This window comes from Ahaetulla prasina, chromosome 4, assembly GCF_028640845.1.
Source record: "Ahaetulla prasina isolate Xishuangbanna chromosome 4, ASM2864084v1, whole genome shotgun sequence".
NCBI lineage: Eukaryota > Metazoa > Chordata > Lepidosauria > Squamata > Colubridae > Ahaetulla > Ahaetulla prasina.
The window spans coordinates 36,863,323-36,875,969 of NC_080542.1; the positions used below are offsets into that span (position 1 = coordinate 36,863,323).

Sequence of the window (12,647 nt, forward strand, 5' to 3'; positions counted from 1 at the left end):
GACGCAGTGGAGAGGGACGGTTACAGGGTCAGCCACCTCCGGTGCTGCCTTCCTCGGCAAAGAGCTCGGATCCGAAGGCTGTTTTTCTCCTTCTCCCTTCCCCACCCCCGGGCAAGAGATGCACCGCCGGGGCGTGGGGGCCGGCGCCATCGCCAAAAAAAAGTTGGCAGAGGTGAGGTCCTTTCCTTCAGAGGAGTGGAGGAGTCCCTCTTTCCTCTCTCACCCTTTCCAGAAGGAAAGGATTTCCCTTCCTAGCCAAAAGTGCCGGGAGGTTTCTGGTGGGGCCTCTCTGTCGCCTATCCAAGTGGCGAGGAGGCCTGGGTCGCGGTTGTAAAGGGACTAGGACTGGCGTGGGGGAGATACTTCGCACATGCCCAGAGGTATTTTGCCTCTTCGGTAATGATTGCTTTATTTTATTCATTTATTTATTTTGTCGAGTACATATTAAATAATATATATAAGTATAAGCATGAATTGAATACATAAAATGAATACAATTAAAGGGAACATTGGGACAAGGACGGTAGGCACGCTGGTGCACTTAGGCACGTCCCTTACAGACCTCTTAGGAATGGGGTGAGATCCACAGTAGACAGTCTTAGGTTAAAGTTTTGGGGGTTTGGGGATGAGATCACAGAGTCAGGTAGTGCAGTCCAGGCATCTGTTACTGAAGTCATATTTTCTGCAATCGAGATTGTGTTAGAAATTAACTCGTGGAATTTCTTATTCTTTATTATTTTATTTTTTCTTATTCATTTCTTGTGCTAAATCAGTTCAGAGAAGTTAGCCCGCTCTGCATTCTTTATTAACTTTACCTCTGAAAATGTTTATTTTGCTCTATTAATGAATGATCCATACTTTTAGGAAGGACTGATATTTAATAATAATAATAATAATAATAATAATAATAATAATAATAATAATAATAATAATAATAATAGTAATAGTAATAGTAATAGTAATAACAGAGTTGGAAGGGACCTTGGAAGTCCTCTAGTCCAACTCCCTGCCTAGGCAGGAAACCCTACACCATTTTAGACAAATCTAACATTTTCTTAAAAATTTCCAGTGTTGGAGCATTCACAACTTCTGCAGGCAAGTTTTTCCACTTATTAATTGTTCTAACTGTCAGGAAATTTCTCCTTAGTTCTAAGTTGCTTCTCTCCTTGATTAGTTTCCACCCATTGCTTCTTGTTCTACCCTCAGGTGCTTTGGAGAATAGTTTGACTCCCTCTTCTTTGTGGCAACCCCTGAGATATTGGAACACTGCTATCATGTCTCCCCTAGTCCTTCTTTTCATTAAACTAGGCATACCGAGTTCCTGTAACCGTTCTTCATATGTTTTAGCCTCCAGTCCCCTAATCATCTTTGTTGCTCTTCTCTGCACTCTTTCTAGAGTCTCAACATCTTTTTTACATCGTGGCAACCAAAACTGAATGCAGAATTTGATCAAATTTATTTGTCAGTGGATGTGATGCTCACCTCATGGTTTGAGGTGATGCAACATAAAAAAATATGGATGTAAAAACTATTGCAGGTATAAAAGCAGATTATAATTACGAATAATTAAAATGAACTAGAGAACCACGGGTTTACAGCAGAAGGTGATGACCTTTCTGTTATTACAGTAGCTATCTCCAGTCAGTAGCTATCCTTCAAGGCCCCATGCCATCCAGCATAGGCAAGTTTTAAGACATTCCCTGAAGGCCAGAAGAATGGGCTCTTTTCCTATATGCCACCAGCCACAAGTCCTTGGTTGATGTCAATACGAGGGGGCAGGCAATCCCATACTTAACTTTGCCTTGCAGAAAGGAAAGAAGTGACAAATTTTTCTAACCATTCATCTGTTTTCTAAGCATTATCAATATTTTGTGGTACATCCTAAAACAATGTATTATCTGGCTGGATCTACCTTGAGTAGAGGTCAATTCCTGATGCCTTAATTTTCTTCCAGGATGTTTGCAACTCTTCAGGGTAACCTATAGCTTTGACATTTCCTTGAGGTTTTCCATCTATGTTCTAACCAAGTCTATTCTTGTTTAGGTTTTTGAGATCAGCCCCAAGGTTGGCTAGATGCTACAATTGAATCTCATACATTGGCTGGAATGAATGGCCTTGGTGAAGGTGGATCATACATTTTATATAGGGCTATTTTTGAAAACCACTTGGAAACTGCAGTTGGGGCAAAATGCAGTGACCTGGTTGTGAGTTAAGGCTACTGTAGATATTTTACATCTGTGTTAAGGGCCCTACATTGGTTTCCAATATTCCCAGTGCAATTCATGTTGTTTTTAACCTGGCTTTTAAAAGTTTGATATGGCTTGGCTCCCAGTTACTTTCAAGATCACTTCTTTCATAAGGAATTGGCCTGTCCAGTATGGTTCTTAAAGGAACGAGTATTAATTTGTTCCTCATAGGAATGTGGTGGGAGAAGAAATTATAGTACTGATTTTACAGGCTCTAGTTGCCTCTGAATAATTCCCTCTCCAGACACATCAGAATGTGGTTTGCGTGTCCTAGCTTAGCACATAACATTAACATAGTACTCTGTTTTTTAACCATGTTTATGGTTTAGCATGTTGTGCAAACATAGTTAACAAAGTCTTATATAAAATATGGAAAAGAATATTCTCATCTGATAACAAAAAATTAAGCCTTCAGTATCAAAATATGTCATGGAGAAAATTAAGTGGTCACTAAAAATCAACATAAATAGCACAATCATAATATGACTAAAATCATCAATAATATTAAAAAATAATTATTTCTTTTCTTAGGCCAAATATAAAGAACGTGGGACCGTTTTGGCTGAAGATCAGTTAGCCCAGGTGAGATAAGAAAATGCCTGTATTTGTTTTTGGAATTGGAAGGATATTTGTAGCTCTGATCCCAAGCATTAAGCTGTAACTCTAAGCTTCTATACAAAATGTACTTATAATTTATGGAACTTGATTACAAAGGTATTGAAATGATCAAGAGTATCAGCAGCTTGGAGAAAAGGCTAGAAAAGTTCCATGTAGAAAATGTGTAATATTTCAACACTTGTAAACTTCCTATAAATTTTGGACATTTTCAGTAGATTGTTGCTTGGATTAGATGATCCATTGAATTAAACCAATGTTTTGAACATTGATATTTGAATTGGAAAATTCACAATGTTGTGCAATATGTTGTCTTGTGTGGAAAGTTATTTAAAAGAATCTGTTGTAGTATTTCAAACCAGCTAATTATGTTTCTTTATTGTCTTTTTCAAATACATTTACAGATGTCTAAGCAGCTGGAGACGTTTAAAAGTAACCTAGAAGAGTTTGCTAGTAAGCACAAACAAGAAATCCGTAAAAATCCTGAGTTCAGAGTCCAGTTCCAAAATATGTGTGCAACAATTGGTGTTGATCCACTAGCCTGTAAGCAATGGGGAAGGAGTGGAAAACTTTGATGGGGGAATCATAGCTGTTCAATTGAAGTTGAATATACCTAGCATTTCTCAGTTTGCTGCTGGTATTTGGAATTAAGCAATATCTGGTCTTCTCTGTTCTTTAGATATAAAAATGGTCAATGCTGAGTGTTATTTATAGCCAACAAAAATTAGAATAAAGAGATAATCATAAAGCTTTTTTAGCAAATGGGAAATCTCTAGAATAGCCTAGTAAATCAATCCATAAGTATGACTAGTCTTCATTATTTTTCTCCCTAAATCATCATGTTAAGATTTCAAAGCCTTAAAGGAGTGGGAAATCATGTGGAAATGCAGGATTACAATCTAGAAAAATAACTTCCTACCAAGGAGACTGACAAAGTATGGATGCAGCTAAACAAGATGGATGGCAGAATGAAGAACATATTGTTTATATCAATGTTTTTCAACCTCAGCAACATTGAAATCTGTGGACTTGAACTCTGGGATGGGAGAATTCTGGACACTGAAGTCCAAACATCTCAAGTTGCTGAAGTTGAGAAATACTGTTTTATTTAATCGTTCATCAGCTTCTATTCACGTATGTAGAATTCCTTGTCGTCATTGGCAGAAAGTAAACTGTTCTGTCTTGGCCTGTTTCAGTAGGAAATGAAAATAAAAGAGGAAATGGATAAGATGGATAAGAGAGGAAATGGATCAGCATTAGATAGCAAACAGTTTCTAAAGCATAAAGAGAGCCAGTCATAATTTCCCTTTAAGGATTAGGAGACTTTGGTGAGGAGAGGAATATCCCTCTGAGAAAATACATAGCTCTCCCCCCCCTTCCCAAAAAATAACATACATCTTTTTTTCTTTTTCTTTTTTTTTGCAGCTGGTAAAGGATTCTGGTCAGAAATGTTGGGTGTCGGAGATTTCTACTATGAGCTGGGTGTCCAGATTATTGAAGTCTGCTTGGCTCTCAAGCACAGAAATGGAGGTAACTCTATTCAGTAATTCAGTGCAGGCCCCAACTTTCTGCTGATGAATTTCATTGGTAAAATGTTCTACATGTAGGAGGCATTCTGCTTCCATTCCCACCCATCACCCCCAATCAAATTAATGTGTTTCTTAGGCTTTTTTGTTTTTCTGTAATGTTAAGAATGGGAGATCCTCATATTCTCATTCTCTGCCCCCTTAAAATTCAAACGAAAGTTCATTTTTTCCCACCTGGTGTGGTGATGTTACTTCTGTTTCAATAATTTCACCTTCAAGCCTTGGAAACTTGAGTTTCTAAATTACAATTCCTAAATCCACTTTCATTGCCCATCTCTGTAATACAGGAAGTCTTCAACTTACAACAGTTCATTTAATGACTGTTCAAAGTTACAACAGCATTGACTGTTGTATTATGACTGTTTTTCACACTTACAACCGTTGCAGCATCCCATGGTCACATGATCAAAATTCAGATGCTTGGTAACTGGTTCATATTTATGATGGTTGCAGTGCCCCAGGGTCATGTGATCACCTTTTACAACCTGAGCAAAGTCAACAAGGAAGCCAGATTCATTTAACTAATTTAACAAACAAAATAATTAATTTAACAACTGTGGCAAAAAAAGTTGTAAAATGAGGACAAGCTCACTTAACAAATGTTTCACTTAGCAACATAAATTTTGAACTCAATTGTGGTTGTAACTTCAGGACTACCTATAATACACTTTTGTGATTATCATAGCCTCCAAACTTTCTTGATATATGAATGCTATCTTCCAGAAATATTAACGATTCAGTGTTATACATCATAACTAAGAAGTTAATTCCAGTAATTTAAGTATGTACAACCAAGTATAAAATCTTTTGCTACCAAGTAATCTATTTTTGCCTTTAGAGACACTTTATTTGAGAGAGTATCTTTAAACATTTTATGTATATCTATAGCCTGTTTCACACATTTGGCTAAATCAAGATGAGTACACTAGGTGCGGTCCAGTAGCTCTTTTAAAGACCCCCCAGAGTGGATAGGTCTTTGTTTCCAGGATTAAGAGATAAACTCAGTGATGGGATTCAGCCAGTTCGCACCTCTTCGGGAGAACCGGTTGTTAACTTTCTGAGCAGTTTGGCAAACTAGTTGTTGGAAGAAATCATTGGGGCCGAGAACCAGTTGTTAAATTACTTGAATCCCACCACTGGATAAACTTCCATTTTTTCTCCCTAAAACGTTGATAATTTTGACTGTGCCTGCTTTAGTGGCAACATAACATGGCGTTATGATTCTAAAGCTCTTTTTTTTAATTGCCTTGCAATCCTATATACATTTATTCAGAAGCAATTTTGACCAGTATGTGATTACAGTCCTGACATGCACAGATGGCAGCAACCTGGGGAAAATTGGTTTATACAATTACAATCTTAATTTACAAAATCTTTGGTAGGGTTCAACTGTTCTTACAATCTGCCTCGTTTCCTTTTTCCCTCTAGGATTAATTATATTGGATGAACTCCATCAACAAGTGCTCAAAGGAAGAGGAAAATTTGCTCAAGATGTTAGTCAGTAAGTGATGCATTCATGACTATAATTTCTGCAGGGAAGTGTAATTTTAACAATGAAAAAAAACATGCAGGTTATGGTAATAGTTGATTATGTTAACCATAATGATTATGGTTAACATTATTTGTTGTGAGTATTTTTATTAGTATTTCATTTTCATATATTCCAATATATTGTATAAAAATGAATACTTTGTTGTACCAGATATGTATACAATTGCTTTTCAAACTTGGCAACTTTAAGACTATTTGTATCTTTAAGCTTTATTGACATAGGGAGTAAGCTATATACCAGATACCTTCCAAATAGACTGACTGGGCAGATACTAGGCAGATTATAGCAGAAGAACAGGCATATTTTAGAAAGGACTATAGTACTATAGATCATTGCTTTACCTTGCAACACCTGGTTCACAAATCAATAAATCGGACATCAAAATATTTATATCCAACGTTTATTGACTAATCATCTAATACAATAAATAGAGGGAAAGATTATAAAATGTATACATTATGTGAAGACACTTACATGCAAGTATGGATAAATCCCAACCCCTTCCTCTTTAATTTTTAAATAAACAATATTGTAGAAGAATTTAACAATCTTTCCTTTCCTGACCTATCAGTTGAAACCAGAAAGGCCCCTGTATTACTATATGCAGGCAACATTCATATCAACATCATTAATTGGAATTAAAAGAATTCTGACAAAATTTGGCACCTACTGGCAGAGAAACTATTCTAAAATTAAGTAGTCATTTTTGTCAGAAGACCAAGAGACATAGATTTACCCTAGATGGTGAGAAGACAAGTAAAGTAATTTAAATATTTGGCTATATGATTTACTGAAGCTGTATCATGAAAAACATTTATAGCATCAACAAGAACAACGGCCATGAGATCCATGAAAATCATTTGGTCCTTCTCAAAAGGAAGACAGTCAGTATAGTCTATGCTCAAGATCTTTCCCAGGAAAGCAATACAACAGTTACTATATGAAGGTAAAGTCTGAAGGAGTTCTCAGAAAGACACCTTGAATTACCCACTTTCCTAGCCTAGCCTATCTCTAATTTGAGAAATTAAATTAACTAAATTAAGAAGTTATACAAATTCGAAGTTCACTGTATCTCACTGCAAATATTTTGCCATTGTTTGAATTTCTGTAGGTTCACATTGGCTTCCTAACATCTTTATGACTATAAAGGCTAGAAAATTGTCTTTTTGTGCATAAGCTTTGACACAAATACTGTGATTTGTGTCAAAGCCTATTTGTTGGGGATTCCATTCTGCATTTTCCAGTGCAATTTTCTGTGTATTTTGAGTAGGTTATTTTGAGAAATTGAAACATATTGCTCTGGAAATAGTTGAAAATTTCTGCTATTCGTGCCTTATTTTACAAACTCTCCTTATTTTCATAGAGATGACCTTATCCGAGCAATTAAGAAGCTGAAAGTTTTAGGAAATGGCTTCGGGATTCTTCCTGTTGGTGGGACATATCTGATCCAGTCTGTGCCAGCTGAACTAAACATGGATCACACTGTTGTGATACAGCTTGCTGAGGTGCTTATACTAGAAAAGAATGAATGAATGGAATTACGAGTGTGGACATTTATTTTGATTTAGCCAGTTGTGGAAACTTTTTAAAATTTAACATGAAAGTAAACAATGATACTCATGATGATACTCAGCTGTACATTTTTACCCCTGACCACCCCAACGAGGCCGTTGAAGTGATATCCCGGTGTCTGGAGGCCGTGCGGGTCTGGATGGGGAGGGACAGGCTTCGACTCAATCCGTCCAAGACTGAGTGACTTTGGATGCCGGCATCCCGGTACAGCCAGTTAGTTCCATCGCTGACTGTTGGAGCCGAATCATTGGCCTCTATGGAGAGGGTTCGCAACTTGAGCGTTCTCCTGGATGCTCGGCTGTCATTAGAAGAACATACGACAGCCGTCGCCAAGGGAAGCTTTTTATCAGGTGCGCCTGATTCGCCAGTTGCACCCCTTCATAGACCGGGATTCCCTATGCACGGTCACTCATGCCCTCGTCACTTCCCGGCTTGACTACTATAACGCTGTCTACATGGGGCTCCCCTTGAAGAGCACCCGGAGGCTCCAACTGGTCCAGAATGCGGCTGCGCGGGTAATAGAGGGAACTACTCGTGGCTCCCATATAACATCTCTCCTGCACAGGCTGCACTGGTTGCTGGTGGTCTTCCGGGTGCAATTCAAGGTGTTGGTTACCACCTTTAAAGCTCTCCATGGCACAGGACTGGGCTATTTACAGGACCACCTGCTGCCACCGATAGCCTCCCACCGACCTGTGCGCTCGCACAGGGAGGGTCTCCTCAGGGTGCCGTCAGCCAAACAACGTCGGCTGGCGACCCCCAGGGGGAAAGCCTTCTCTGTGCGAGCACTTACCCTCTGGAATGAGCTTCCTCTGGGGTTACGATTAGTCCCCGACCTCCGGACCTTCCACGGGAACTCAAGACCTTTCTGTTCCACCATGCAGGGCTGGCCTGATACACTACGGTTTTAATAGGGGTTTTTATCATTTTTATTATAGTTTTTAAATGGGGTTAGCCAAATTGAATAAGATTTTTAAAATGCTTTTAATTCTATTTATAATTTGTTTTATGTTGGCTGTAAACCGCCCTGAGTCTTTCGGGAGAAGGGCGGTATAAAAATCAAATAAATAAATAAATAGTGTTTCTGCATGTTGAGTTGGAGATTTGAATAAGAACTACAACAGGGGAGATAAATTCAGGGACTGTATAATCTACTTTGGAAAGCGAAGAATTAATCCTCCCTTTTTGCATGCTATAGTGTCAATCTGTATTGGGTCCTATATGTTTATTAAAAATAAAGTAAGTAGTTGGGAAACGTATTTAGGGCAACAAAAGATGAATGCATTTAATTATTCATAGATCGCAGTTCCTTTCATCTAACATATATTATGCTTGTTTCACAGAACTATGCACGAGCTATGCAGATCACATTAAAGCCAGAGTCAATAAGACAATACCAAACTATCATTTCAAATTGTTTTATTATCCTAAACAAACTAGATTATTCAAATCTATTCAATGTCATGCTAAGCAAAAACAAACATAGTTTATGTTTCCTATTAGACAGCATATGAACAGAGCAGTTTTTTCCCCCAAAGTTCAGTCTTAGCTGTTCTTTCTCCAGACAGATTTTAGAATTGTGTGAAGAATCTTGAATAAGTGTCATTTTGTATGAAACTGTTTCCTCATGGTTTTATTAGGAAAAAAACTGGTAAGGAAATATTTTCTAAAATTAATTTTAAATCAGAGATATTAGGATGTTATTTGATGTTTGGGCATGCAAAGCACATGTTCTGCTTCTGGTATATCTCCTCCCAAACAGCAGTCACTAAATGTATTTTATTCTCTTTTTATTTTTTATGCATTCTTTTTCTGCCTTGGCAAATTTACTGAAATCCTATTTTTTCCATTCTTAATTTTAGAAAAAGGGTTATGTGACTATAAGTGAAATCAAGTCCAGTTTAAAGTGGGAAATGGAACGAGCCAAGCAAGTGCTGGTATGTCAGTAATTTGGACATATAACAAAGAACTGCCTGAATTTGGGTTTAAAATTCATATTTTTTAAAAGTTGGAAATACTGTTTTCTCCAGAGGCTAATAATATTTACAGAATCCTCTTACGGCATCTTGTTTATTTGATTAATTAATGAGATCAGCGTCACACTATATTTTGTTATATTTCAGTATTTATTCTTGAAATCTTTCTTGTTCCTAGGAAACCATCAAAGCCATGAGATTTTGGGCAAGATCACTGATATGTAGGGGAATAGGCTTTTTCAACTTTTTTTTTAATACTAATATATAGTCTTGCTTGAGATGACTCAGCGGCATAAAAAAGGCTGCTGAGCTTTGCATTGTGTCAAGCTGTTTATAATTATATAATTATGAAATTCTCCCTATTAGGCATTTTATTCAGTCTGTTGTTCTCACCTTCTCTCCCAAACATGAGCCAGTGTTTCATGGTCACTAAACATGCTCAGTACCTATGACAGTTTGTGCAATCATCTACTTATTTTTGGTTACTATTTTTTTGTTCTTTTTTCTTCTCCAACAGGATCATTTGCTGAAGGAAGGGATGGCCTGGCTTGATACACAAGCTCCAGGAGAGCCACAGTACTGGCTACCTGCCCTCTTTACAGAACTGTATTCTCAGGAAATCACACCCGAAGAAGCAAAGGAAGCTTTACCTTGACAGCATCAAAGATGTGTAATAACTGAACACAGAATTAGGTTGATTGTTGGTTGTTAATACGGTAATATTGAACAGTAGTTATTACCTTGGATCTTAAAATATAAGAAAATTTCTGCTTTGCTAATACCTAATTTCAGCATGTGTTTGATACTAAATGTGGATTTCTGCCAAATGAGGATTTTTATTTAATTAGCAAGTTTCTGGTTCTTGTAATGTGGATGAGAGCAAGAGGGAGTCTGTCCAAAATTGTAGCCTTTTCTTTCTTTCTATTGTAAATGTTTAGAATGAGGACTAATCTCAGATGCTAAAACTGTTTGATTTCTTTTCATTTGCTTATCCCACGATTGTTGAGTAGTATAGTGACTGAGCTATATACATACCGAATCCCTTCACTTGTAAAGGGTTCTGTGTAAGTCTGTTTCTGTATGATGAAACAGCAGGACTTCTTTATTGCTACTTGGATTTTGGGTAAAGGACCAAACTGTTATTATTGTTATTTCCAACTTATGTATTCTTGGAGGTTTCCACAATTTCATTTTTTTTAAAAAAAGCAAGAGTATCTGGAAAGACAGTTTAGAAAGTCATGGGTAATGCTTAGTCCAATTTCAGCCATTCAGGCAGTCAGGGTTCCTCTGACCTGAGATATTGTGTGAAAATATACCTTCACAACCCTAACCATGTTGTGCCTTAAGCATGTTGAAATCTGTAAACAGTAAATATACCCTTCCATATTTGTGCAGTGCACATACAAATTTGAAATTCATAAAGCTATGTCTTAAACTTCATGTTGTGGATATAAAACTTTATCGACATTTGAAAAACCATTGACTGCATTGAAGTCTTACTGATTTTCATAAAATAGCATGAAATATGTTCTGAATATAATTCATGGATACAAAAAAATGTCAGGATTAAACTTATTTGAGGACTTACTACTCATGACCGAAAAGTTACACTTAGCCTAGTAAAAGTTTTCTGTAGCTATATTCACAGATCATGCCGTGTGGAAGAAGAGACTGCTTCCTTTAACATCCTAAGAATCATTTTATGATTTCATACAAAATGCAAAGGAAAATTTATTGGGAATAATTTATGTGCAGAGTTAGCCTGCTATAGATTGATGCCCAATCTAATGATGTTGAGGTTACGAATATATCAAGAGACAGCTGTTTATCTAGAAGATGCAAGCAATAGGCTGACTTCCCACAAAAATTACTGAACAGTCATATTGTAGTGCAGGAACTCAATCTAAGGTGCATTTTACTTCAGCCTATTAGTAAAAAAAAAATTCCTCAGAATTCCCTATCAAGAGGTGAAACAATACTGATAGAACATTTGCAATAAAATGAATAGTACACTGTTTATTTTGAATGCAAAATTAATACCTCCAATGTACAAAAAATAAAATCTGAATTTCACATTAATTTGGAAGATTAATTTATTAACCAAGCAGATCAGTGCTTTGGGCATTTTTCTTGTTATCCTAAAATGTACAAAAAGCCATTTTATTTATTTTATTTGTTTGATTTATTTGATTTTCTTTATATGCACAACTTTTTTGAAATAGAACGTTTATTTTTCAGGTTGGAATGTATGGTTTCCAGATGCCTTATAATTTTTCAGGATTCAGATTAGCCAATATTTGCTTGCAGTCAATGCACTGTACATCTGGTTGCTTGTCTTGAAGACTATAAAAAACCAAACTTGATAAAAGTCTGAGGGTTCAATTTCTTATTTGTGATTGAGCTTAACTTCTGTCATAAAAAGAAGCAACACCCAACATTACTGGAATCTGTTTAGCTTTTTTTTCTGAAATTATATCAGTTTGTAACCAGTGATTGGTATCTGGAATAATATTTATTAGGCCCTTTAAAAAACAACAACACCCACATATCTACTTGAGGATTGATGGCATGGATTTTTTTCATTGTGATTGCCTGAGGCCACTGAAGAACCACCTTCCTATTGCCTTTGCAAACAGTTCTGTAAGTTTACTCTGGAGAAATCCTAAATTTCTTTACCACCGATAATTCCTGTAGAGGTCAATAGGGCTTACTCATAAGCAGGCATGTATATGGGATACTCCCTTGAATATTAACCACACATTCACATACCCACATGCAAATACTGTCTATAGGTGAAACATGAAGTGGAAGGGATGGAATCGCCACAATCATTCAGAATCAGAGTTTTTAAAAAAATTTGGGATTAAGGAGTCATTTTTTATGTGTTCACAGATAGAAAGGGAAAGGCAGCCGGTCACTGCTTGTTCAACACTTGCAAATGCTGGTGACAGTTACTATCAAAATGAGAGTGAATGGCAGGTTAGAGGGTTTTTTTCCTTTCTCTTGTGCAAATTCATTTAAGTCCTCCCAGAACCTAGCATGGAAAACCTATTTAACCAGCCAAAACCAAACTTGCATTATGGCTTTAAGTAATATAATG

The 12,647-nt window shown here is 36.8% G+C and overlaps 1 protein-coding gene across 5 annotated transcripts; it reads left to right on the forward strand.

Moving 5' to 3' along the window:
- On the forward strand, positions 1-11,626 carry SNF8 (SNF8 subunit of ESCRT-II). Of its 5 annotated transcripts, none has more exons than XM_058180903.1 (8): positions 1-172; positions 2,778-2,828; positions 3,266-3,404; positions 4,287-4,391; positions 5,876-5,948; positions 7,363-7,504; positions 9,434-9,508; positions 10,065-11,626. In XM_058180903.1, the coding sequence occupies exons 1-8, from the start codon at positions 119-121 to the stop codon at positions 10,200-10,202; spliced, it is 777 nt and encodes a 258-aa protein (XP_058036886.1). In that variant the 5' UTR covers positions 1-118; the 3' UTR covers positions 10,203-11,626. The 5 variants fall into 5 exon arrangements, with proteins under 5 accessions (XP_058036886.1, XP_058036888.1, XP_058036887.1 ...); XM_058180905.1 differs by having other exon boundaries at positions 3,266-3,314; XM_058180906.1 differs by lacking the exon at positions 1-172 and adding an exon at positions 179-396.
- The last annotated feature ends 1,021 nt before the right edge of the window (positions 11,627-12,647 follow it).

Coding starts and splice junctions, on each gene's coding strand:
- SNF8 (XM_058180903.1), top strand. CDS start 119: ATGCACCGCCGGGGCGTGGGGGCCGGCGCCATCGCCAAAAAAAAGTTG. Junction 7,505..9,433: donor TTGTGATACAGCTTGCTGAG/GTGCTTATACTA, acceptor TCTTAATTTTAG/AAAAAGGGTTATGTGACTAT. Junction 9,509..10,064: donor AACGAGCCAAGCAAGTGCTG/GTATGTCAGTAA, acceptor CTTCTCCAACAG/GATCATTTGCTGAAGGAAGG.